The sequence below is a fragment of the Suillus bovinus genome (genome assembly GCF_016758785.1).
Source record: "Suillus bovinus strain UH-Sbo-P2 chromosome Unknown EDB93scaffold_4, whole genome shotgun sequence".
Taxonomy (NCBI): Eukaryota; Fungi; Basidiomycota; class Agaricomycetes; order Boletales; family Suillaceae; genus Suillus; species Suillus bovinus.
Window position 1 is genome coordinate 365,021 of NW_024542060.1, and position 24,402 is coordinate 389,422.

Here is a 24,402-nt window from a genome sequence, read left to right on the forward strand (position 1 = left end):
CTTACGATTAACCTTCGGGTGTCGTAAGCATTGGCCGATATAGCTTATCGTCTCGCACACGCTTGACATAAGCTACCCGATTTGGACATAGGCGTCAAATCTTACTTGCCGAAGCCTCGCCAAGTAAGACCCCTAACCTTGGGCTAGCCCAAGGATGTCCTCGACCGTTGACAACACACGCTCTGTTTGAGCGTCACCAACAGATACCATCCAAGTCGTAACAGTCATCAGGAAAACCCTCCCTCTCCAAATCATGATAATCTCCTCTAAACTAAAATAATTCTCGATAATTATCTCAAATTATCGGCTTTAGAACGACTAGGAATATTATCTTGTTTAGAAGTACTTTTTTACTGCCTTATTTTTAAAGAATAATCATCATGAATTAGTTGATATTAGACTCCAATATTGAGAATCTCAGAGAGTATATTTCGAATTTTGCATAGTGTCACGCACGTCAGACAGTGTTTGTAACAAGCAAAATGGACTAATATTTAATCAGAAAATATAAGTACATAACACTAGTAACTACTGTTATGCTACAAATGACCACAAATACCGAATTCCTGGCTTGGATAAACAGAGCCCATAAAAATTGTACCCCTTACAGCAATAATGAGTGCGGACATTTAAGAATGAGCATGAAGAAGTACATACAAGTGTGAACATGTGTAGATGAGCGTGAACAAGCGCAAATATACAGATCTAGAAAGAAAAAAACTAGAATGACTAAACATATAAATATTAAGTTAGTAATTATAAAAAAACAATTGTGAAAAAGGATAAACTCACCAAGACACTGCGAATGGTGGGCAACAACTTCGGTCAGCATGGCTCGACCTTGAAGGATCGACATGCTGTGGATGGCAGACAACAACTTGATCAGCATGGCTCAGGCTTGAAGGAGGACAGACACACTCACACTGCAAATGATGGGCAACACCTTGGAATCCAGCATGGCTCGAGTTTGAATGAGGATTGGCACTTACATCCTGTGAACAGTGGACAATGCATGGGCTCGAGCTCAAACGAGGTAGAACACACTCACTTCCTGCGAATGGTGGGCAACACATTAGGCATGGCTTGAGCTCGAACGAGGTTTGACACACTCACATTCTGTGAACGGTAGGCAACACCTTTGATCAGCATGGCTCGAGCTTGAAGGAGGATCGACACACTCACAAGACTCAAACATGATGTGGTGGTGGTGGAAGAATGCGAGTGAAAAAAATTGGAACTGTGTGATAAACAAGTGTGAGAGTAAATAAGCACAAATATTCAACGAGGCTCTTTGTTTATTTGTTTACAAATGTTGTCCTTGTTCATCAGATATTACCAAGTCCGTCTCTTCTTCTCTGCACCCATCTTCTTTGCCCATCGCTCTCTTGTTTTTTTGCACCCACCAACCTCCCTTTCTACTACTTCTAGCGTGTTTTGGTCTGTATCAGTGTTTCCTTTTGGACCCTCCAGTCTACGCCACTTTTTGGACTCAACAGTCCAGGTCTTGTGATTGTTCTGTGGTGGTGAAAAATTGACAAGTATTGTGCGTAGTGTCCATCTGATACTGACTTTTGGTGCTGTCGTCCCACGAGAATGGACAAGTGATACGGTTCTGGATGATTGTAACACTTTTTGGTTGAACTCGTATTTAGATAGATACACTTTTTGTATATTCAAGTAGTTCTCGATATTTTGTGATATTCAAATTGTACATTATCGTCTTCTAGCAATTTTATTCCTAATTCTTGTAATTAGATAGAATTATCTGAATCACAACTTTTTGTGAAAATTATAACATTTTTCCCCAGGAGGGTTTTTCTGATGTATTGGATAGCCGCCCTCACATCTAACCTGGCATACAAATTATGTCTGAATATTAAGTTTGTGGACTTCTTTGCATCTGGTTATCAGGGGGACGCATGGCTGCTTTGCTTCTGATTATCAGGCAGATAGAAGTCTGATTAAAGTAGGATTACAGTTGCGCTTTCTATGGTTGGGGATCTGTGCTCCCTGTCGCAGGTCACGGTCGTCCTAGGTAATGATTTCCTTCCCTCCTTCCCCTCCTTCTAGCGCCAGATGTATACCAATAACACTCAGCATCACTCCAGTTGTGCTGTCCCAATTCCAGGTGAAAATACTGGAGTCTATGATCAGGATAGTGGTCAACAGCAAATCACAGAAGCTTACTGGGGACCAGTACCTCGCTCGTTGCCACTATTTCCTGGAAACCACATGCTGCCACAGATAGACAATTTTTTTTCAGGCGGGCTACAGCAGGAATCAGGCCAACAGACGCCAGCACCACTGATGAGAGGCCCTCAGCATGAAACACTATACCATGGCCATAATTCACTCACCCCATTCACAGGCAGCGAGCCATCATTGCGGTCACAATTGCAGGCCCCAAATATTGGTTCTCATGATGGAGGCTACCAGCATATCTACTCATTTCATCAGCCTCAACAAGTAGCACCACTGTGAATGGATCCTTACCAGCATGTTCCAAATACACTTGAAGATCAAGTTCAGAACCTCAATGCAACCGTTGCACGCCTCGTCTCTGAAGTCGCAAGATTGACAGAGTCAAATGAACACCTGTCAAACACAAGTCAACGAATCTGCCTCGATAATGCACAGATGTCAGTTGCTCATGAGCGGCTGACAGCTATGCATGAAGCTCTCACCTTGCATGTTGATGAACATGATATCGCCCTCAAGAGCCTAACTGAGAAGCTGGCACAAAAGAAGGCAGCCAGTAAGCATGTTTCAAATGAACACCCTGCATTAAAAGTAAGTGTTTGGAGACAACCACATGTAAAAGAAACTCACCAGTTGTGAAGTGTTTGATACAGCCAATGTTTGCTGATCTTTGTGGCATTGAGTCATCCTTGGGGAGGAACAAACAGGCAGACACATTAACACGTGTGAAACCATTAAAAAGTGGTGAAGCTTACAAGGTTGGGGAAGATGACCAAGTGTTGAGGACCTGGTACCCAAATTGGATCAGCCATGTTGACAACAAAGTAAATGCTAAGTTCATAAAGGAAGTCATAGACTGAGTATATGACAACGAGAAGGTAAGAGCAAGTCTTTAGAATTAATGGTAGTACTTACATCAATATATTTTAGATCTGCCACAAAAATCCTGCGTTAAAGAATGACATTCCTGATGAAGACTTTGATAAGGATACTATTACACTATGCACCAAGGACTACTTCCGCAATGTACACAAACAGGCTGTGACTCAAATTGATCCATCAAAGATTGAAAGGGCAAACTGTAAGAAGACTAGTGGGAGTCAGAGGGGACGGCGTGTCACCGTAAGTATTGTGCTTTCTCATATGATAATCAGTTAACATACCTTGTCAAATAGGCCACTAGGAACCGTCGTGAAGCTGCAATAGCCTTTGAGAAAGAGACAGGAAATGTGGGCACAGTTGCACTGATTGACACTGATTACACATCAGATATCTTGACCTGTGGAGACCTGAGTGATGATGGAAAGAATAGGAGGATGATGTCAGGAGCAGAAAATTCTGCAAAAATGGCTGTGGGTTTGCAATGGCACTCTGTAGATGTAAGTATTGTATCATCAAAAATGTGAACATAATTGTACTCACTTGAGATGAATCACTGGCAGTATGTCGCATTTTTGCGATTCCTCACCCTCCAACACCTGAAGGGGTATGATACTGATGAGCCCAAACTAGCTACCAGTGCCAGTACCTCACGTCCAACAAAGCACCGCAAAACCATGGAAGGGAGTACTAGGATGAACATCTATGTGAAGAAGACCTTTGATACAAGTCCCAGCCAGATGGATGAGGACACACCATCGTCTGCAAAAAATAACTTGCCATTCAAGAATATGGTTGCAAAGCACTGGAGACAAAAACATCCAGAAATGAAGATACTCGACGGAGCTCTGTGGTTGGAGGGATTCTGGGCTGCTCTCCAACAAGACGAGGTGATCAAGGAAGATTATACATACTTGCAGGAGCTTGAGGAGTAGCACAACAGACAGGAAAATGGGGGAGATGAGAGCCGGGAAGATGAGAATGAAGGAAATGAACGTGTTGGAGACGAGAACTAGTAATAATCACTAGATTTGCTCCTGTCAACGTTCAACGAGTTCAACAATAAATGCATACCTTAGCAAGATCAGTGGTCGCCCAAACTTTCATTCTCTCGCGGCCAATTGAAACAACTGTCATTCCCAGCTGACTGATAATCCAGTCGGGGTCAATGGGGTGTGGGAGTTGAGTGTCATTGTTGCAATACTCTCCAAGTCTCCACAGCTGGGCATTGACAGATGCACTACATAAACATCATCAATAGCATCCTCATAGTATGTGAATGCACTCACAAGGTTTTCCAAATGTCTTCACATTCTCCTGTCCAAGGAACAAACCACCACATGCAGACAAACCACATTAAACTACCAACACCACAAAAGTTTTGCATGTACTGAAAAATTTCTAGGACCTCACCATATGCATGTATTGGAGCAGTGCCAGTCCGAGGGATGAGAACATGCACAAACAAAGAGTGATTTGAACCGGTGGTACAAGATGCATTGTAGCGCTTGCCACGAATGACAACATAGTCAAAGAAGACGGCCATGTGGTCCAAGGGAATGCTGTGAGGGACAATGGGAGCATCATAGTGGCAGTGAACAGGTGTGAGAGGAAACCGGTGTAAAGAGTAAATCTCTGCTGGGCTCAGCAGAAATTGTACTACCTAGTCAACAATGTTTAGGTAGATCTTAGCACAACCTATGCTGCTATACTTGCAGAGCAAGTGCGTTCGATCCTAAAGGGATTGCTGATTGGTATTAGTAGTAAAAATGTGTCAGTAATGCAAAGAACTGAATGTCTGATGGTGCGAAACGATGTCCGAAGGTACTTATCCAATGTCCGAAGCCAAAGTGTGATGTCCGAGATTTTGGACTTTTGGATTTCACGATAATAGGTTGGAAACTTTATAACAAGTGTTGGATTGCGAGCAGTATGCGCAAGTATAACGAGTGACGGAGTATGACAGTGAATGAACGGTAATATTTCGCAATGCAACTAAGAACTACGAGAATATTCTGGGTGATCCACAGAGTCGGGAAACGGCTCCTAACTACTGGATGATGATTGCTACGGGTCACTACAGAGTATTTAAGTAAGTATGTAGAAATTCGGAATACTACATGCAAAGATAGTAGCGATATATTTTGGGTCCAATGTCCTATGTAATAAGATACGAGGTGCTGCGGACATGTAATAACGTGGTCCTGAATGTCAGATAATGTGCACAGAAATAACTATGCACCTAGTGAGGCTAGTTCAGATGGACAGGACACGGGATGGACAAGTGCGCACAAAGTGCAATCAGCCAATGCAATGTCCGAAGGTCCGATGTGCTGGATCCGATCTGGAGTGGCTCAGACATGTGCGCGTATGTTTCGGGTGTTGACATGAGTATGAAGATATGTGGTTTTGAGCCCAATGCAGCAACCATCGCTACACTGAAGATACTACCAAAGTGCAACCGGTCTTTAATGTATGCTTGCCTCGTTTTCTATTATAACTAACATGCATTTTACCCAACTAGACCTGCATCAAGCCTGTGGGCGCGATGGGAGTCAGTTTGAAGGATTTGAAGGATGTAAAGAGAGCTGAAACTACCTTAAAGCATCACAAGACCGAATACTAGATGTTCTATATGTACATGTGAATGACTATAGCACGAAGATCATGTGATTTGTGACGCGTCATGCTCAGGCTGCAGTGCTTGTGGCTTCAGGCTTCACCTTCATCCAGTCATCTGTAAAACACCTTTACCCTCAACACAGCTCATCAGGAAGATCTTCTCCCAACAAATGCAACAGAAAAGGTGCCACTGCCAGGCTTTCAGGTGCAAAGGAGCCCTCATAGAAGAGCACACTGCGCGTACTCATGCACAACGTGATCTGTGAGAAAAAATGGTTGCATCACAGGCCCAATTCAAGCGGGTTGGAGAATGGTTTGTGCCAAGTGCTGCACAGGATACTGGGCCAGTTCTTCGTGGATATTCAGTTCCTTTGCATGAGCCACAGCCCCTGTTGTCTCCTGATGCTCAATTTTAGGACCCACATTGTATTTCGGAATCCCCTGTCGAACAAGAAATGCTAGACTACAGTTTTCTCACTGGAGAAGACTTGGACCTCATGACTCATGGAACCACTCTGCCCCAATCTTGGACCAAATTTCCATAGCCCTGAAGCATTGCTTGACGCTGTTGACCACTTCAGTGCATATAATTCAGCTACCAGTTCAGGCTCGCGTCCACTCACTTCATATGAAACCCATCACCTCCCACCTGACCCAGAACAGCATGCATTAAATCAGCAAATTGAAGATGCTTTCGAGGCAGTCCAGAATGAGGGTGGTCATGAGCATGGTTTTGATGATTTAGACATCGACATTGATGAAACATTCGATGATCAAAATGAGGACGACGACAATCTCATAATAACACCCACAAATCCAGATGAGGATGACCCCAATCCATTTATGCCAGAGGACGGCTTCCACTCGACACATGACAGGGACCTCACAGATGTTGCCCCTCATCTGATCACAATATACGCACTGGTCTCATGGTTACACCTCCAGTTTCACCTTCCACAAGTGGTGTGCAATGCTTTACTGGCTATTTTGGGATGTATCCTCATGGCCCTATCTCCAGCAATCAACACTCCTTTCATTACACTGCAATCAAGCCATTGTGTCCTTGGCATCGATAAGAACATTTTTGTCCTTCCAGTGTGCCCTACCTGTCATGATGTTTTCCCCCCTGCTGGTTCCACGAAATCACATGACACTTGTACGCTTTGCGGAGTAGATCTGTTCCTTCTGGATATGACAAAGCGGGGAAATCAGCATGCTACAGAAACACCTGTTGTAAAGTACCCATATCTTCCCATTTCTGAACAGATCAAGTCACTACTAAGGATCCCAGGCCTTGAAGTACTGCTGGATAGGTGGCGCTTGAAATCTCACACACCAGGCGAGTATATAGACATCTTCGATGGTGATGTATGTTGGACCCAGCTCAAAGACCCCAATGGGACACCCTTCTTTTTGAACCTTCCGCACGAGAAGCATGGGCCACATGGTGAACTTCATATAGGCATCAACCTAGGTGTTGACTGGTAAGTCACTGGCACGTAACTGTGAATCACTATTGATACATGACTAGGTTTTCATACATCCAGAGCAATATCACACCATCACACTCATCATGCCCTACCTCGTTTTCTATATGCAACCTCCGCCAGAATATTGGTGAGTTTTATCTCTCTTTACTTATGACACTTAGTCATCATTACTAGCTACCAAACATCAAACCTAATGTGCACAAGCATACTTCCTGGTCCGAAAGAGTGGAACCCTGATCAGATTCAGTGCTACCTTCGACCAATTGTGTCTGATCTACTACGCCTTTGAAAGTTTGGCATTAAGGTTCCTACAGAATCTTGCCCTGAAGGTGATTTCATCTTTTGTCATTCAGCTAGCACTGACGTGGTATATATGACTCTTCAGGTTGCATTGTTCATGTTATTCTGGTGGCGGTCATTTGTGATAAGCCTGCGGCACACAAGATTGGTGGTTTTGCATCCCATTCACATACATGTTGTTGCACGACTTGCTGGATAACATCCCCTCACAAAGCTAAACCTCAGGCATTTGAGCAGGATGGTGAGTCCAAGACTTAATGGTATACTAGTCTGATCATGCCTCGAGTATCGGCATTTCGACCATGGACTCATCAAGAACAGCGTGAACTAGGCGACCGCTATCAAAAGCTTGATAATCCAACTGCATGCAAGAATTTTGTGAAGGAATATGCTACACAATACACACAACTTGCTCGACTTCCTTATTTTGACCTCGTCAAGCAGATCATGATAGATCCTATGCACAACCTCTTTCTTGGTATGTCTTGGAGCTAGAGCTGTAGGTTCAGTTATTTAATCTTACTTGCACCCAGGGCTCGTCAAAACACATTTTTATAATATTTGGGTGCAAAACAAGATACTACATGCTAATCATGAGCTACAGATGTTCCATGAAATGCTTGCTGATGTACTCTGGTTGTTAAGTTGATACGTTCACAACAACTTCTTTTCACAGTTCATCGTTCCTGGGTCATGTGGCAAGCTTCCAACCAACATAGGGATGCTGTCTGGTGGTTCTCTCACTGCAGACCAATGGCTGCTTTTGGCTACCATCTATAGACCAATAGTTGTGAGTTGACTTCGTTTTTCAATGGATACAAAGACTTACGGTTTGGATGTAGATTCCCCAGCTCTGGAGTACATGTCTTCCCTCAGATGCCAACAATGAAACCCTTCAACAACGTGTTGCGCTAATCAAAAGAATTGAAGCTGATAAAGATGTACAGGCAAACCATAAGGCTGATGATAGGAAAGCTTTGGCTGAGGCCAAGAAGCAAGGCAAGGACGCATTAGAGGCCACCAAATCAAAGATAGCACAAGAAAAACTAGCTGCTGCCGAAGCAAAGAAACAAGCCAAGTTACAAGCGGCACTTGCCAAACAGGTGGAAAAAAAAAGGCTGGCCAAGGAAAAGAGTGCCAGAAAGGTACATACTTATGTATTTGAACGTAATCTTGCTTACTGATTGTTCCTCCTAGGGATCTAAAAAATGCAAGGCTACATCACAGATTGTCGAAGACCTGCCTGAAGGCAGTGTACGACCTCCACCACCACCACCACCTCCTCCTCCTCCTCCTCCTCCTCCTCCTCCTCCTCTTCAATCAGACGAAGCTGAAAATCTAGAAGACACAAAAATTTTGCTTCATCCTGATGACCCCACTAATTTTCTCAAGCTGTCTACTGCACTTCGTATCTTGATTCGATGAAAGTTATCAAATGATGATATCGATCATGCAGATACTTTAATATGAGAGTATAACATGGAGCTGATACATGTAAGTCGCTGAGTATTCATCTGCCTGTTGCTCATAAGATTACACACAGCTTTATGGCTCTGGTGTCATCAAACCTAACCATCATTTTGCCACCTACATTGGTGCTTGTTGTCACAATTTTGGCCCCCTACATGACTTTTGGACATTCTTATTTGAACGTCTCAATAAGGTGTTGAAATCATTCAAGACAAACAATCACACAAATGGTGACCTCAAAACAACCTTTTTCCGCAAATTCCAAAGGACATGCGAGATCAGAAGACTGGTGAGTGAGTTCGCAAATGAATCAATATTCTTACAATTCAATCTGTTATTCTAGATGTACAGTTTGCAAAGCTATCCTGAAGATTCACTTCCTCGTCAAGCAGCCATGCACATGCTCAAGGCCACTAATGAAGAACGAGGTACTGTCGCAGGGCTCACAGCCTTAACTCAGGATCTTGACAACACGAGCGCTGATGGTGAGTTTCCTATATGGTCATCACTGTTTTAACAGCTTCTAATCTACATTGCCATTAGTTAGTCAGATGTATACTTTAAGCCCTTGTCACCAGACAAAGCAAATGTCATCAGACACATATCAATTACTGGCACGCACTATTTGCATCCGGTGTAGCGATTGTTGCGGTGTTGGGCTCAGAACCATGGTTTTTCATACTCATGTGAACATCCAAAACATACGCGCACATGTCTGAGCCACTCCAGATCGGATCCAGCACATCGGACCTTCGGACATTGCATTGGCTGATTGCACTTTGTGCGCACTTGTCCATCCCGTGTCCTGTCCATCTGAACTAGCCTCACTAGGTGCATAGTTATTTCTGTGCACATTATCTGACATTCAGACCACGTTATTACATGTCCGCAGCACCTCGTATCTTATTACATAGGACATTGGACCCAAAATATATCGCTACTATCTTTGCATGTAGTATTCCAAATTTCTACATACTTACTTAAATACTCTGTAGTGACCCGTAGCAATCATCATCCAGTAGTTAGGAGCCGTTTCCCGACTCTGTGGATCACCCAGAATATTCTCGTAGTTCTTAGTTGCATTGCGAAATATTACCGTTCATTCACTGTCATACTCCGTCACTCGTTATACTTGCGCATACTGCTCGCAATCCAACACTTGTTATAAAGTTTCCAACCTATTATCGTGAAATCCAAAAGTCCAAAATCTCGGACATCACACTTTGGCTTCGGACATTGGATAAGTACCTTCGGACATCGTTTCGCACCATCAGACATTCAGTTCTTTGCATTACTGACACATTTTTACTACTAATACCAATCAGCAATCCCTTTAGGATCGAACGCACTTGCTCTGCAAGTATAGCAGCATAGGTTGTGCTAAGATCTACCTAAACATTGTTGACTAGGTAGTACAATTTCTGCTGAGCCCAGCAGAGATTTAATCTTTACATCGGGTTCAGACTCAGGCTCCATCTCGCTGTCGTCAGGTGCAGGTAGCGGCGCTAGTGCTGGCCATTTGAGCAAAGGCCTGATGGATACCTCAAGTGTCTGCAGACCTACATGTTAGTTGAATATATAAATTTTAGTTGACTTACTACAGACCCAGGTTCGTCGCTCTCAAAGCTGAAGTTAAATTTCCTAGTGTCCAAAGGCAGCTGCAGCTGAACCATGTTTTGACCTTGCATGTCAGTTCTTGCTGGAGAGACTTAGCGAAAAAAAAACGAATGAGCTCACCTCACATAAACTTCGAGGTCGGGTTTTAGAAGAATTCTCTTTTCAGAGGATGGATATCGTTGAGTTATGAGCATTAACATGGTGGAGATGATGGTGAAAACTCAGATCTGTATTTGGTCAAGTTAGGGTGTTTACTTGTGATGGCAGGTAGAAGTCCTTTCGAACTTTAGATGACGGCACAACAATGACTGAAGAGTTCCTTTGCAATGTTAACCAGATACAAGCCTAGTTGTGATTGAAAGAAATCTGAGGACTTCATACAAACATGCGATATTATATACTAGGTAGTGTACAGAGTCCATGATAAAATAGAATAACAAATAACAAGAAAATAAACATATGCTTGAACATACGGTCCTTAGCTACTGATGTTAGCCGAGTCTGGAGTGTTCTAGTCCTTTGATTGTACCCATGTGCGGCTGAACCTTTCCATAACTGCCACATACTCCCCTCCAGGATGTGTCAACATCCTTACTTCTTCTTGGTCTTACCCTTCCCCACACCTTCGCCATGATCCTTGTCCTTTGCCGAGTCCCTGGGTTCATCTACCTCCATCTGACCAGGTGGCCAGGTTGTTTGGGTTTGGGTTGGAGTGATAGGTGTGTGAGTAGTGGGAGAGTGACACGCCGAGGTATGTGCACCACTGCTAGGTCCTTCCTCAGTATCCGTGATCTGAAAGGTGGATGGTGACCCCCTAGCTGCATGACGAGCTCTTTTGGTAGCTTGTCTTTCGGCTATACTGTGTTCCCACCACTCCTGCTGTCTCTTGGAGGTTTTCATATTTTGCCAGAGGGCTTCCTCCACGAGTTCGACATGCTGGGGGTTAAGCCAGCACCCGCCATCGGGAGGGGGCTGAGAGGCGCTAGAGCAGATAGAAGGTGTGGGTGGAGTCTCTTCACCGACAAGGTCAGTGATGTAGGGAGAGGGGCCACTAATTCGGGGTCCCTCAACAGACTCTTCCACAAAACGTGAGGTGAGTCCATTGGTATTTTGGAGCATGTTGAATGATAAAGAGAAGTCTCCATACCCGACAGGTGATGCACGGTCCATGGCTGTACCTGACCTCAAGTGGGCATTGTGCTCTAGGTATGCGCGGAGCATGTCCAGCACTATCATCAAATCCCCATTGCCAATTCCATTTGGCAGGGTGTAATGGAGGGCTCCGATGCGAGAGAGGATGGGCGCCATGGTGGATGGAGTGATTTGGCAGGCGAGGAGTAGCAGAGAGTCATTGGAAGTGAAGGAAAAGGAGGATTCAGAAGAGGGGTGGACAACAGGGTTTATATGGTTGGGGTTGTTGAAGTCCAAGCATCCCACGGACACCTGGGGATCTGCAGCTGCGAGATTTCCAGTCCCCTGTTCTAGTTCTGAGACATCCTCGATGCCCAGCTCCAAGAAATAATCTTTCAGTGCGCCCAACCCAGCAACCCAATTGTACGACAGCCAAGTTGTGTCTCCTGACTTCCACAAGATTTGAAATGTGGAGTCGGCTCGTTTGCCAGAGTGGTTGAGTACTTTGTTGATTGCCCATTCGGGTTCAGCTTCCTCAAACTCAGCAATTTGGGTTTCCATTCACCCAGGGAATAGCTGGTCACTGTTGGGGATGTGTATCCTCAGGTACAAAGAGTGGAACACTGGGTGGACGCCCTGTTGGCAAAGACAGCTCAGTAAGTCCAATTTGTAGGAGTTGTTACCATAGTCCTCAATTATCTTATAAGGTCCTACGAATTTAGATACCAGCTTCCTGGACGTACCCTTGGGTAAGGAGATGTTTTTCGTTGACACATACTAAGTTGTCCTTTACTAGTGGGCACGCTCAGCAACGTTTATTAGCATCAAAGGTCTGCTTAACCCGAGCCCCGAGTACTGCATCATGAGCCACCATGATGGCAGTTTTCATTTTCTGGGCGAAGGCTCACACTCCTGGGTGCTCACCTGGTCCAGCAGTCTCCCAAACCATTGCCCTAGGCATTTGGCTGTTGGCTAGGAAAGGTGAGGTGTCCAGTTGATTCGGACTTAGCCAAATTAATAGCAAACTCTATTGCAGGTAGCCTAGACACCCAGTCCCGCTGGTTGGGTCCTATGCAGGACCTAAGCATTTGCCCTATTGTTCAGTTGGCCCGCTCAGTGGCGCCATCCATCTGTGGGTGATACGCACTGGACATTTTCAGCTGGACCCCAATAAGTTTGTTCAGGTGGGTCCAAAAGTTGCTGGTGAATAGAATGTCTCAATCGCTAATGATAGCTTTAGGTATCCTGTGATATTTATAGACCTTGGCAAACATGAGTTTGGCAATTTCCTTGGCCGTGTACGTCGTTCTGCTCAGGACTAAGTGCACCATGGCAGTTAACAGGTCAATAATCACAGTGATTGAGTCGTACTCCCCGTTTTGATCCTTGGATGGAGGTAGTGGACCCATGAAGTCAACACCAATTGCCTCCCATGGTTGAGAGGGTACTGAAAGTGAGTTCAGCATTCCATAGGGCCTTTGATTAGAAGGTTTACTACACTGACACATTTGGCAGGAACAGCAGAACACTTGTACGTCTCGGACCATAGTCGTCCACCAGACGTGCTCCCTCAGGTACAACAGCATGTTATCTGCCCTGAGGTGTGCTAATAATGAGTGTGCTTGGTCAATCAGGGCCTCTATGAGGCATCTTTCTCCAATTTTTACGTCGGGTATGTACAATGCTGTTCGGTCTTTCAGTTTGATGTTGATCAGACTGTCCCTTATTTCAAAGTTCCTATAATCTTTAGGAGACTCCAACACCTTTTTAAACATGGTGTCCTTGCTGTACTGGTGTCGCATTTCATCCAGTAGGCCAATCTCATGTGGGTATGTTACGGGAATTCACTGCCTTTCTGGGTTCGTGTCAGTGACCCTCTCTGTTTGTTCCTCTGATGTTTGCAGGTTGTTCTGTTCCCTCCCCTCCATCCATGGAGCAGTGTTTTCTGTGCTTGGGTGAGGACCATGCAACACAAATTGGTCCCGCACCCTCTGCGCAAACTCAGTGCTCGTCTTAGGTTGACCGGTCTCTGCTGGTGCCACCTGTTGTCGCCATGCCCATACCAGAGGGAGGTGCTCAGCCTTTGTCACCAGAGGCCGGTCCAGGGCATCCCAAGTTGCACTATCCCAGGGCCTTCTCAGCAGCCTGGTTAGCAGATGGTGAGGCCCTCTTTTTTGGTGTTGCCGGTCCAGGCTCGGCTTGGGCGCCAGCCACCCGCTGTCTTCTTAGATAGATGATCTATAGATGAACACCTACAAAATCAAATATCTCCACGGTCAGTGATTCAGACAAATACCAATGACTGATAATGTGGTCATTTGTGGGTGGCCTGTCAGTATAGTCCAAGCTACAGTCAGACAAAGGTACTCTACGATATTAGTCTAGAAACACTAGTCAACCCAGCGATATGGTGTTGACTAAAAGAAACAAAGAAACAGGAAAATAAGAATCAAGACTAAGCACAATAACTGGTGCTAAACAGAAATAAGAACTAAGACTAGGCACAATCAATGGTGCTATATTCTAAACTTACTATGAAACAGTCGTGCAAAGCTGTATTGGTCACTCCCACAGTGCAAACAGGTAGGATCAAAGGTCAAGACTTGTCAAAAGCTTCCATAGAACTCTTAGCCTAATATTGAATCTGCTGCCAAGGAACTCACGATGAGTATTAAACAGAATCAGAAACGGACGTCCTTGGATTTCAATACCAAGTCCCCTATTCAATAGCTAAAGCCTATCTGACAAATAACAATCCTGGCTCAGTATACTACTCAGATGTGTGAGGTCAAGGGGACAATAATCAACTCCTGAAGTCACCTCAACCTCACATAATTTGGACCTTATTAGATTGCCATAATGGGGTGGGTTTGGCAACCTAGTTAGCATATGATCTCCGCTATCCCACTCACTGCCAGTAACACTATGAATAAATCATTTATTCCCTAAATGCTTGCTAACATAACAGGGCTATTACCTGCTATTACCGGTGGCTGCCGAGAGCAACTATCAGCTATGTCAGCAACATGATTCCTAACACTCTCACGCCTTTCGGCAGCTCCCACAATGTGCGCTCATCGCCAATAGCGTGTGCTCACTGTCACCCATGATGAGCAAGGTAAGTCCCTCAGTTCTGGACCATTTTCCTTCAATTTTATTTATTTATTTAGATACTATTTATGTTGCTCATCATGCTCCTGATGTTGCCAGAGGTCTTTTCCCTCGAGGGCACTACATTTCAATTGTAAGTGTTCTACTCGAACGTGCATGTGATTATGTTGATCGTTCGTTACATAACTAAGAACTTAGCCAACATCACACGGTGAGGCCTTTGACATTGCTGTCAGTCACGTCCTCCTTGCCCTCCTCTCCCCAAACACTATGCCAAAGGAGAAAGGTGTCTCGTGATCAGTAACCCTTGTTGTTGGAAATGTTCGCAAGCGTGGTGCACTCAGTGTCAGAAATCTCAAGCAGAGGGACCTGGTCAACAAGCGTTCTCATCGACAAGACAGATATGAACTCAATACATCGGGTACAGTGGCCTCACTTTGTTTTTCTCTATCATACCTATTTTAACATGATACAGGTCTAAGCAACAAATCTCTAACGCTACTCTCCAACCTCCAAAACTCAGACGCAGAGCCTACCTTTGCAATGGATGTCGATGATCCTTCTATGGACCCAGACCTTGAATGGGAGACTGTCCCAGAGATGTTGAAGGATGATGACACATTCATGCATGTGGTTTGGGATATTGTTGGAAGCCAGTAAGTACCCTGGCCTTGTGATGAGTCCTATCATATAATTCAATTTTCTAGGTGGAGAGTGTATAAAGATGGGCGAACATGGTGCCAGCGTGTTACTCGCCTCCAAGAAAACTGGGCACCTATCATCAAGGATTTGACTCTGGCCTACCTAGCTTGGAAGTACCCTTCAGAGTCTCCCCCCAACAATGCAGTACCCCCACCACCACCACCATCATCACCTTCAAGTTATGACTTTGACATTGAATGCATCGACATTTACACACTATCTAATACAACTCATATCCAGCGCAATGCCAGTGTCAAGACCGCATCTGAGGCTCTTGTTCTGAATGGTTATATTGGAGCTACTCCACAGTCACCCTCCATTGCTATCTCACTTCGCACATTGGAACTGTACTGAAGAATACGCCTGCGAAAACTGTTGTTTAGCGCTGAGGCCTTCACAAAGGTTCTGTGCGATCTTTATAATGTACGTCATTGTTGTCATTCATATTTCTAGGCTTGTTAACAATTTTTTTCATCCACCCAGATGCCTTATCGCCGCAGATATCAAACGTGCCTGGTAGGCGCATTTGATATCTACAACATCATCCTCCATCAAGTTGAACATCAAGTTTCTGAAGCCCTTGGCTGCAATTCACCCAACTGGCATGTCTTAAATGTTTGTCCACCATGCTCATTCGAGGTACGTACTGTGTCTTAGCACTAACTAATTAATTCCTCAGACTGTTGTAGCTTGAGGGCGAACCACCACTTCTCTATCGGTGTATGATTGTTTTTGATGGCAATAACTCCTTATCTCGAATGGCGCCACTTGGTGGCCGCAAAGTGTTACAAGAACATCTAGATGCTTGGGCCCCTACCATTTTTCTCCTAATCCTCCTCGTATCAGCCCTTGCATCATACCCTTACCCCGACCTTACCCTGGTCATCCTTGTCATCCTCGCATTCCCCTTCGCTCTCTATCTGTCGCTTCAGCAAAGCCAGTACATCTGGCCGGATCCTTTCGCTGACGAAGCATACCCATGCTCCATTCCACCACCTGACTGATCCTGTGGACAGTCCCCTTGCCCTTACCGTCCGGATGGTAACCTATGATATGATGCACGACACATCCCCTTTGCCCTCTTCCCTTTCTTGATCTCTGACTCAGTGCACAGTCGCACATGCAACTTATAGATAGCTCCGCAGCTGCACGATTGTGCCCCTGCGCGTTTTACTTCTTATTTTGACCTTTGACTCACTTTCTTATCCAGCACGTTCTGCCTCGCCCGTGTCTCAATGCGAACGTGCTTTCCTTTTATGGTCATGCCCTTTACCGATTGCTTCTCTTGGTAGTACGAGTTATCACCCACTAATACTTCTCCTGTCCTCTATATAAACTCGCTACCATGTACCATATTCCCTAACTTGAATCTACTTGGTTCTTGACCTCCTACTCTCATCAGAGTGATCCCTTTCTGCCTCGCCAGCAGTCTATATTCTATCTTCTTATCTGCTCATCGCGGATAAGCCTATAGTCTCGACCTTTACTCATCGACTTCGTCGACGAGCAAAGCCCCTGTTAACTAGTCGGACTTCTGTCCTTCTAATTAACAACGATCTTACGATTAACCTTCGGGTGTCATAAGCATTGGCCGATATAGCTTATCGTCTCGCACACGCTTGACATAAGCTACCCGATTTGGACATAGGCGTCAAATCTTACTTGCCGAAGCCTCGCCAAGTAAGACCCCTAACCTTGGGCTAGCCCAAGGATGTCCTCGACCGTTGACAACACACGCTCTGTTTGAGCGTCACCAACAGATACCATCCAAGTCGTAACACAAAGTTGGTGACATGCGCACATTTGATTCAGACTTCTTCCTCTCCCTGTGACTACATCAATCTGTTTGCTGATGAAGTATCGTCTTCTCAAGCACCATCCTCCCAAGCATTGGCTCATCAAGATGCCTGCAGCTTCAAGTTGGTGAGAACCTCAAAAAACGGTGCACAGAAAATTGGAAGGCTGCTGATGATGAAGCAAAGAAACAGACATGGGGAATATTTGAAGAAACAGAGATCTTTGCATGCGCATGCCGTCATGGTATGATCCTGTGGATTGTTGATATGGTCCGCAGTGGTGAACTGTACGTCACATTGCATCAGGAAGCTTCCTTTGCTGATTTTAATGTAGGTTTAAGTATATGCTCTCCATCATGAATAAGGCACTTGAAGTACTCAGCCCCCAGCTATTGATTGGATACGACGTCGGATGCAAGCTTGCTACCACCGTCAAGTCAACCACCCTCGCTACCAAGTTCAATGAATCTAACAGCCGCTTGTGCATTGATGCATTCCACGGGTACACACATAACTACACGTGCCAGGATAGAAACCATCCAAACATCATTCAAGGAATGGGACTGGAGGACTTTTCTACAATGGAGAGAATATTCAGCTCATCTAACCAACTCGCCCCTGTTATTTGTTATGCAAGTGCATATAACTGTCATTTTTTTATTGACATGTTTTTCAAACAGTGGGATGAGGACAAGTACATGAATATCGGCAACATGCTGTACAACAACTATCGTCAAGCCCATGGCATCATTGAACGCGAGACTATTGAATTTGAGCATGCCAAATTGTCCCTTGGCATCACGGATGCGAGCATTGAGGAATGGCAGAAGCAGCAGTTGGTATACCTTGAAACCCTTGGCAAAGAAGCTGAGTGGGACGTGCATGCAATGACATACATTGAGTTGTTGCAAAATCTCCGAGATGCAAGGTACGTGAAGGTCATGCTTCCATCTGATGAACTAACACTATGTTTCCAGGGCTGCAGCGCAGTGTGCCTCAGCATCATTCCTCGATGCCATTCCTACTGACTATCAATTTGTCTCGACTTCGACTGCGACATCAACGGATGCCATATATGCAAACAATCTGTCCCAAACACGCAAGCTGGAAACCCAGTGACGGCATGTGAATGAGCGCCTGGATCGCATACTACAAGAGATTGTTACTATGAAGGTGAAGATGGGCATTACGCAGAGGTGGGAGCCATCGGATAGCAAGTATGCTGATACCATGAGGTACATGGCAACATGAAAGTATCACCGTACTCTAGATGAGCTGCAGTGTCTTGTTGTACTGCGACTCTTCGAGTTGCACAAGTTAAACCTTTCACAGACAGGTAATTTTATTTTCCAGGGTTTTTCTTATCTCACAATGATGTTCATGTTGCAGGGTATCGCATGCGCACTCATATTGCTAAAGCCCTCCAAACTCACTGCAAGGCAACTCAAAGCAAGGTTAAGGAGTACAACGCAGCAGCATCTGCACTTGTGCCACCTGCTCCAAGTCTTGACTGGTCGCGTGTCTCTCACTATGGATTTCTTGATGAGTTCACACTTCTCCGTGAAACCCGACAAGATGTATGAACAAATAAATGGACCCGTCCAGAAGTGTGTGAATTGATGTGCCAGTCACTTCGCATCAAAATGTCACAACCCAAATAACGAATAAACGCTTGGGCAGAGACTAGGACTCGATCTAAGGTTATCGGACAAAGAGAGAGGAGCAAGTACGTCTTGGATTGCTACAGTTGTAGATACAAGAGGTTTGAACTAAAGAACTATTGACCAAGACATGCTACCTATATACAACTATTGAAACGGAGATTGAAACTGAGTTACAACTACTAGCCAATCATAAAAAGAGAAAGGGAATTGTACCATAGAACATCGTAGAATATTAAAGAAGCATCACGTGACCATATCTTATCTTATCATATCTAATCTAATCTATTCACAATCAAAGAACTTGTCTTCTTCATCAGTCACATCGAAGACACGTGTCATGGGCGCTAAAGGTATTTTGGGAATGGTAGATGTTTTCAAGGTAGGGTTAGGGTTAGACTTAGGTGCTGTGTATTGACGCTTAGGAAGATTTAGGAAAGAATAATGGTTTGTTAAAGGTACTCGTGACATTACCCCCTCTCTAAGGTGAGTGTCATCACGAACGAATGAAGGTCTGATATTCTTTTCTCTCCATCGTTTGAAATCTTCTGTAAACAGCACTGAACCTTTGATTCTTCGGTATTTTCCGGCTGCAGCCGTGGGATTCTTCTTATGGAACTCCGCTAAAGGAATTGGAGCGTTCTTCAAATTCTCTTCTGGCTCCCAAGATGACTCTTCCTTTGGATATCCTTCCCATTTTACTAGGTATTGCAGCTTTCCTCGGAACAATCGGCTATCTAGTACTTCTTCTACAGCAAATTCTTCCCGATTGTCAATCAATTCTGGAGGTGGTCGGTTGGGAGGAGGATGAGGAATCAATCGAGATGCGTGATATGTCGTAAGCAATTCTACGTGGAAAACCGGGTGGATCTGATATTTTTCCGGCAATTTCAATTTGTAGTTCACTTCACCGATCTTCTCTAGTATTTCGAAGGGACCTAGACGACGATCTGACAGCTTTTGATTTGGACGACGTTGTTTGAGATTTTTCGCGTCAAGCCAGACCTTGTCTCCTACTTTATACTGAGGTGCTTCTTTTACTCCTTTATCATAGAAACACTTCATGCGCTCATTGACTATCTTAAGAGTATTTTCGGCATCATCTCTTGCTTCTTTCATTTGATCAATTCTCTCATCGGCGGCGGGGATTACGGACATAGAGTTTGGATGAATCGTGAAATCTGGGTTATACCCGTAGAGAACTTTAAATGGACTGTGACCGGTTACTGTGACTGCATTGTTGTATGAAAACTCTGCTATTGGCAGCCAAGATACCCAATCATTCTATCTGCATGACGTGAACATGCGCAAGTATTGTTCGACTTCTTGGTTTACGTGTTCAGTCTGTCCATCGGTTCTGGGATGATAGGAGGTCGACGCAGACTATTTCGTTCCTAATCTTTTTGACATTTGTCTCATGAACTTTGATATGAACTGAGTTCCTCTATCTGAGATCACTTTCTTTGGTGTTCCGTGGTGTTTCCATACGTTTTTCAAGAATAGCTCGGAAATACCCTTTGAGTCTACATCTTTGGTGGTGGGAATGAAGTGTGCTTGTTTCGAAAATCGATCAACGACTACAAAAATGCTATCACACCCTTCACTCTTCGGCAAATCCACTATCAGGTCACAGGTGATTGTCTGCCAAGGTCCTTCTGGGACTTCATTTGGCTGTAAAGGCCCCGTTGGTCTACTCGGAAGCACTTTCGTTTGTTTGCACCTATCGCAACCATCTACGTAATCATGGTCATTGAAGGCCACCAATAGTTTCTGGAAATCAATTCTAAGGTTTTAGCTCGTCCAGGATGTCCAGCCGGTGGAGAGTTGTGAAACAACTCCAATATCTCTCGGCGGATCTCTTTATCATTTGGAACATAAACTAATCCTCGGAATAACACCAATCCATCCTCTACATTCCACTCTTCAATTCCTCTACGCAATTGAACCGGTGCCGCTTTTAGCGTTTCTAGTGCTTTAGCAACTTCAGGCTCTCATTCTGTGCATTTTCGTATCTTTTGGAGTAGATGTTTTTCTCCATGCACTAAAACTTGACCTTTTTTAGCAGCTTTTACAGTAAAGAATTCCGGTTTTAAAAGAATGCGGTCTGAGTTATCATTTTCTACCCCCCCTCTATGGTCTGATCTCCAAGAAAGACGGTCTGCTTTGTCATTAACCACGCCAGGCTTGTGTTGGAGTGTAAATTCATACTCCGCTAGGAAAAGACTCCATCTAGCTTGCCTTCTGGTCAACTTTTGACTCGTCATGAAATATTCAAGGTTCTTATGATCTGTCCATATTTCAACCAGGTGAGGTGCTCCCTGCACATAGTGCCTCCACTCTTCCAACACTCTAATGATCGCTAATAACTCTTTGTCATGAATGTCGTAATTTCTTTCCGCATCATTCATTGACTTAGAGTAATATGCTACTGGATGCCATAATCCATCTTCCATAAGTTGAGAGAGAACCGCTCCTGTTGCGTAATCTGAAGCATCGGTCTCTATTTTCTTTTTCTTCTCAACATTTGGCATGACTAGAATGGGAGCTTCTGTGAAACGTTTCTTAAGTTCATCAAAAGCTTTCTGTTGCTTCTCCGTCCAGTCCCATTTGACATCTTTTCTTAGCAGATCATTCATTGGTCTGGCTATATCTGAGAACCCAAGTATGAATCTTCGATAGAAGTTGGCAAAGCCCATGAATGCTTGTATATCTTTTACGCATTTGGGAACAGGCCATTTCAATACTCCTTCTACTTTCACAGGGGTCCATCGACACATTGCCTTCTTCCACGATTAACCCGAGGAACTCGACTTTAGACTGTTCGAAGCTACATTTCTCAGGCTTCAAGAACAGGTCATTCTCCTTTAACCGTTTTAAGACTTCTCGTACCACCTTTCGGTGCTGCTCCCTATTTCCATTCGTAAAGACCATAATATCATCAATATAGACGACTACTGTTTTGCCATCTATCAGGTCTCTTAGAATTTCATTCATCATAGTTTGGAAGGTTGCAGGCGAGTTCATGAGTCCAAAATACATCACGGTCGGTTCGTGGTGACCAAACGGTGTTTTGAAGGCCGCCTTCCACTCATCTCCTTCTTTCATGCGAATATTGTTGTGCCCCCATCGTACATCCATCTTGGAGTACATCGTGGCACCGGTTAAAGCATCAATTAAATCTTGAGATCTCGGTAGCGGATATGCATTTTTCACCGTTTTCTCATTGAGCTTTCTATAGTCCATCACCGGTCTTAACTTGCCATCTTTTTTGGCCACAAAGAAGAAAGGTGCTGCTACTGGAGATTGTGAATCTCTAATACGTCCCAGTGCAGTCTCGGTTTTTAACCATTCCTTCAATGTATCCATCTCTTTGGGTGACAACAGGATAAGGTTTCACATTTGGTGGAAGATTGCCCTCATCTTTAAGATCTATCACATGATCCCACTTCTTTCTTTCCGGGAAGCGCTTAGACTCTTCTTCTGAGAAAACTCCCAGGTAATCATCAAGCCAGTCAGGTACCATTTCTTCTACTGACTGCTTCTTCTTAGTAGCTTCTTCTGCTACTTTCTGCTCTGTGGCAACCGAGGCTTTATAACGAATCCATAGTCTCTCTGGACTTTCTTCGTCTTCTATTTCCTCAACCGTCGCCCTCTTCATCAACATATCTTCTTCATCCTTGTCTTCATCGTCCGTAGGAATCAGATCAGGTACATCATCTATCTTTTTTTGTTCTTTTTTTTTCTTTCTTTTTTTTGTCTTTTTTCCTTTTTTGTTTCACATTTTACAGGGCATCGAGAAAGTGCAAATCGTCCTGCATTCCAGTCAATCTCTGGATTATGATATCTTAGCCAATCTATGCCGATAATAACATCATCGCTTTCCTAAGTCTGTAACCATGAAGGCTGCTTTCTCTTCTTCATGATCACCAATCTTTAGACCTAGTTCTGCAAAATGAGTCATTGATCCAGCGGCATTTAGCGATCCATCAATGTTCCTGACTGAAATGGGTCTTAATAATTTACGACATTTCACACTGTTCTTCTCAACAAACTTCTCACTGATAAATAGTGTCGATGCACCGCAATCCACAAGTGCTTTTACGTCTGCTTGTCGGTTCTTTCCCTTCAACGTTATTGGAATATAAAAATGCTCAGATTTGGATCTAATATGTACTTCTGATACATCTTGAAACGTAGAAAGAATAGAGAAACGATTGTTCAGGGTCTAGGTCTGCAGACTTTGACTTCAACCCCTTTAAAAATCCTTGCCTTTGTTAGAAGTGATCCAATCTGTGAACCACTTCGGCGCAGAGTTTTCTTCGACAACTGCAGCCGCTTTGACTTGCGCTTTTGGCGCACCTTTACAGTTTCTTGCTATGTGGCCTTGTTCTCCACAGTGGTAGCAGGTGAAAGCGCCAGGCTTTCCTTGGGGTTTGGGAGATCCCCTCTGCTTGCCAGAGTCCACATCCATAGCGTCACTGTCTTTGCTAGGACCAGCCTGCCTTGGGTTATTGAAGGTTTTGGCTTCCTTGTTAGGGGTCCACCAATTTCCCTTCTTCTTCTCAGCATCTAGCTCCTCGTAGTTACGTCCAATCTGTATGGAGTAATCAATGAGCTTCTTGAGAGTGTCTTTTTCAGACGCTGGAATATGAGCGAGTTGCTCCTTGATCCGGGTTTGTAGACCAGATCGGAATTTGAGGCGAAGGTCGTAGTCGGAGTATTTAGTGAGTGCAGCCTTCTGTTTGAAAGCTGCTGCGTATTCGGGCACTGATGAAGATCCTTGCTTCAGGGTTTCCAACTCCCTGACAGCCTTTCCTTCTCTGTCGTCTTGTCCCCACATGGTCTTGAATTCTTTTGACCAATCTTCAAAGGATGTTGGCTTGGTGTCAAGCTCAATAACATATTTCTGCACCCATTTAGCAGCAGATCCTTTAAGGAAAGACAGGGCAGTTGTAATCTTCTGCCTGTCTGTGATCAACGGCCACTGTGACATATATAATGCCAACTGCATAGCATAGACTTCCACGGAGATCGAATCTTTGTCTCCAGTGAATTCTGTGGGCTTCGACAATTTGACTTGCGAAGTGTTTGGTGCTTGTGCAAATCTCTCAAGCTTCTTCTTTAGTTCCTCGATTTGTGCGTTTTGGGTTCTAAGTTGAAGCTCTTGAGTTGCATTCTGTGCTCGAAGAGTGTTGTTATGGTTAAGGAGTTCTTGTGTCCTTATGTACAGATCGTGTGTTGCCATAGTGATGGCATTCTGTACATAGTTGGTGAACTCTATCGGCATAGCTATGCCTTGTGTTCCCTGCTCCCCTTGTTCTTGTGGTTCTTGGGGGTTCTCAGCAGGTCCCATGGTAGCTTCTGCGACTTCAGCCATAGTGCCAGGTGCGTTCTGGAATCCGATTCACTAATGACTGTTGAAGA

At 44.4% G+C, this 24,402-nt stretch overlaps 5 protein-coding genes across 5 annotated transcripts; 4 read left to right on the forward strand and 1 right to left on the reverse strand.

Moving 5' to 3' along the window:
* Positions 1–2,481: 2,481 nt before the first annotated feature.
* On the forward strand, positions 2,482–4,013 carry EDB93DRAFT_1245845 (uncharacterized protein; the record flags this gene model as incomplete). The annotated part of the gene is made up of 5 exons (XM_041452358.1): positions 2,482–2,790; positions 2,853–3,023; positions 3,130–3,321; positions 3,375–3,578; positions 3,642–4,013. 5 exons carry the CDS (start codon positions 2,482–2,484, stop codon positions 4,011–4,013), a joined length of 1,248 nt encoding a protein of 415 aa, XP_041312354.1.
* A 2,191-nt stretch (positions 4,014–6,204) lies between these two features.
* EDB93DRAFT_1245846 (uncharacterized protein) lies at positions 6,205–9,600 on the forward strand (the record flags this gene model as incomplete). Its single annotated transcript, XM_041452359.1, has 12 exons — positions 6,205–7,184; positions 7,232–7,317; positions 7,576–7,731; positions 7,777–7,968; positions 8,024–8,118; positions 8,167–8,280; positions 8,333–8,635; positions 8,688–8,898; positions 8,962–8,984; positions 9,034–9,249; positions 9,304–9,445; positions 9,512–9,600. The coding sequence occupies 12 exons, from the start codon at positions 6,205–6,207 to the stop codon at positions 9,598–9,600; spliced, it is 2,607 nt and encodes an 868-aa protein (XP_041312355.1).
* Positions 9,601–11,168: 1,568 nt separating this feature from the next.
* EDB93DRAFT_1245847 (uncharacterized protein) lies at positions 11,169–12,269 on the reverse strand (the record flags this gene model as incomplete). The annotated part of the gene is made up of 1 exon (XM_041452360.1): positions 11,169–12,269. The coding sequence occupies one exon, from the start codon at positions 12,267–12,269 to the stop codon at positions 11,169–11,171; it is 1,101 nt and encodes a 366-aa protein (XP_041312356.1).
* Positions 12,270–12,583: 314 nt separating this feature from the next.
* On the forward strand, positions 12,584–16,525 carry EDB93DRAFT_1245848 (uncharacterized protein; the record flags this gene model as incomplete). The annotated part of the gene is made up of 13 exons (XM_041452361.1): positions 12,584–12,689; positions 12,745–12,811; positions 12,869–12,892; positions 12,949–13,006; positions 14,796–14,826; positions 14,879–14,952; positions 15,018–15,112; positions 15,170–15,240; positions 15,295–15,475; positions 15,527–15,868; positions 15,905–15,944; positions 16,005–16,160; positions 16,211–16,525. The coding sequence occupies 13 exons, from the start codon at positions 12,584–12,586 to the stop codon at positions 16,523–16,525; spliced, it is 1,560 nt and encodes a 519-aa protein (XP_041312357.1).
* A 1,059-nt stretch (positions 16,526–17,584) lies between these two features.
* Positions 17,585–18,436, forward strand: EDB93DRAFT_1245849 (uncharacterized protein; the record flags this gene model as incomplete). The annotated part of the gene is made up of 4 exons (XM_041452362.1): positions 17,585–17,604; positions 17,652–17,937; positions 17,998–18,245; positions 18,295–18,436. 4 exons carry the CDS (start codon positions 17,585–17,587, stop codon positions 18,434–18,436), a joined length of 696 nt encoding a protein of 231 aa, XP_041312358.1.
* Positions 18,437–24,402: the final 5,966 nt, after the last annotated feature.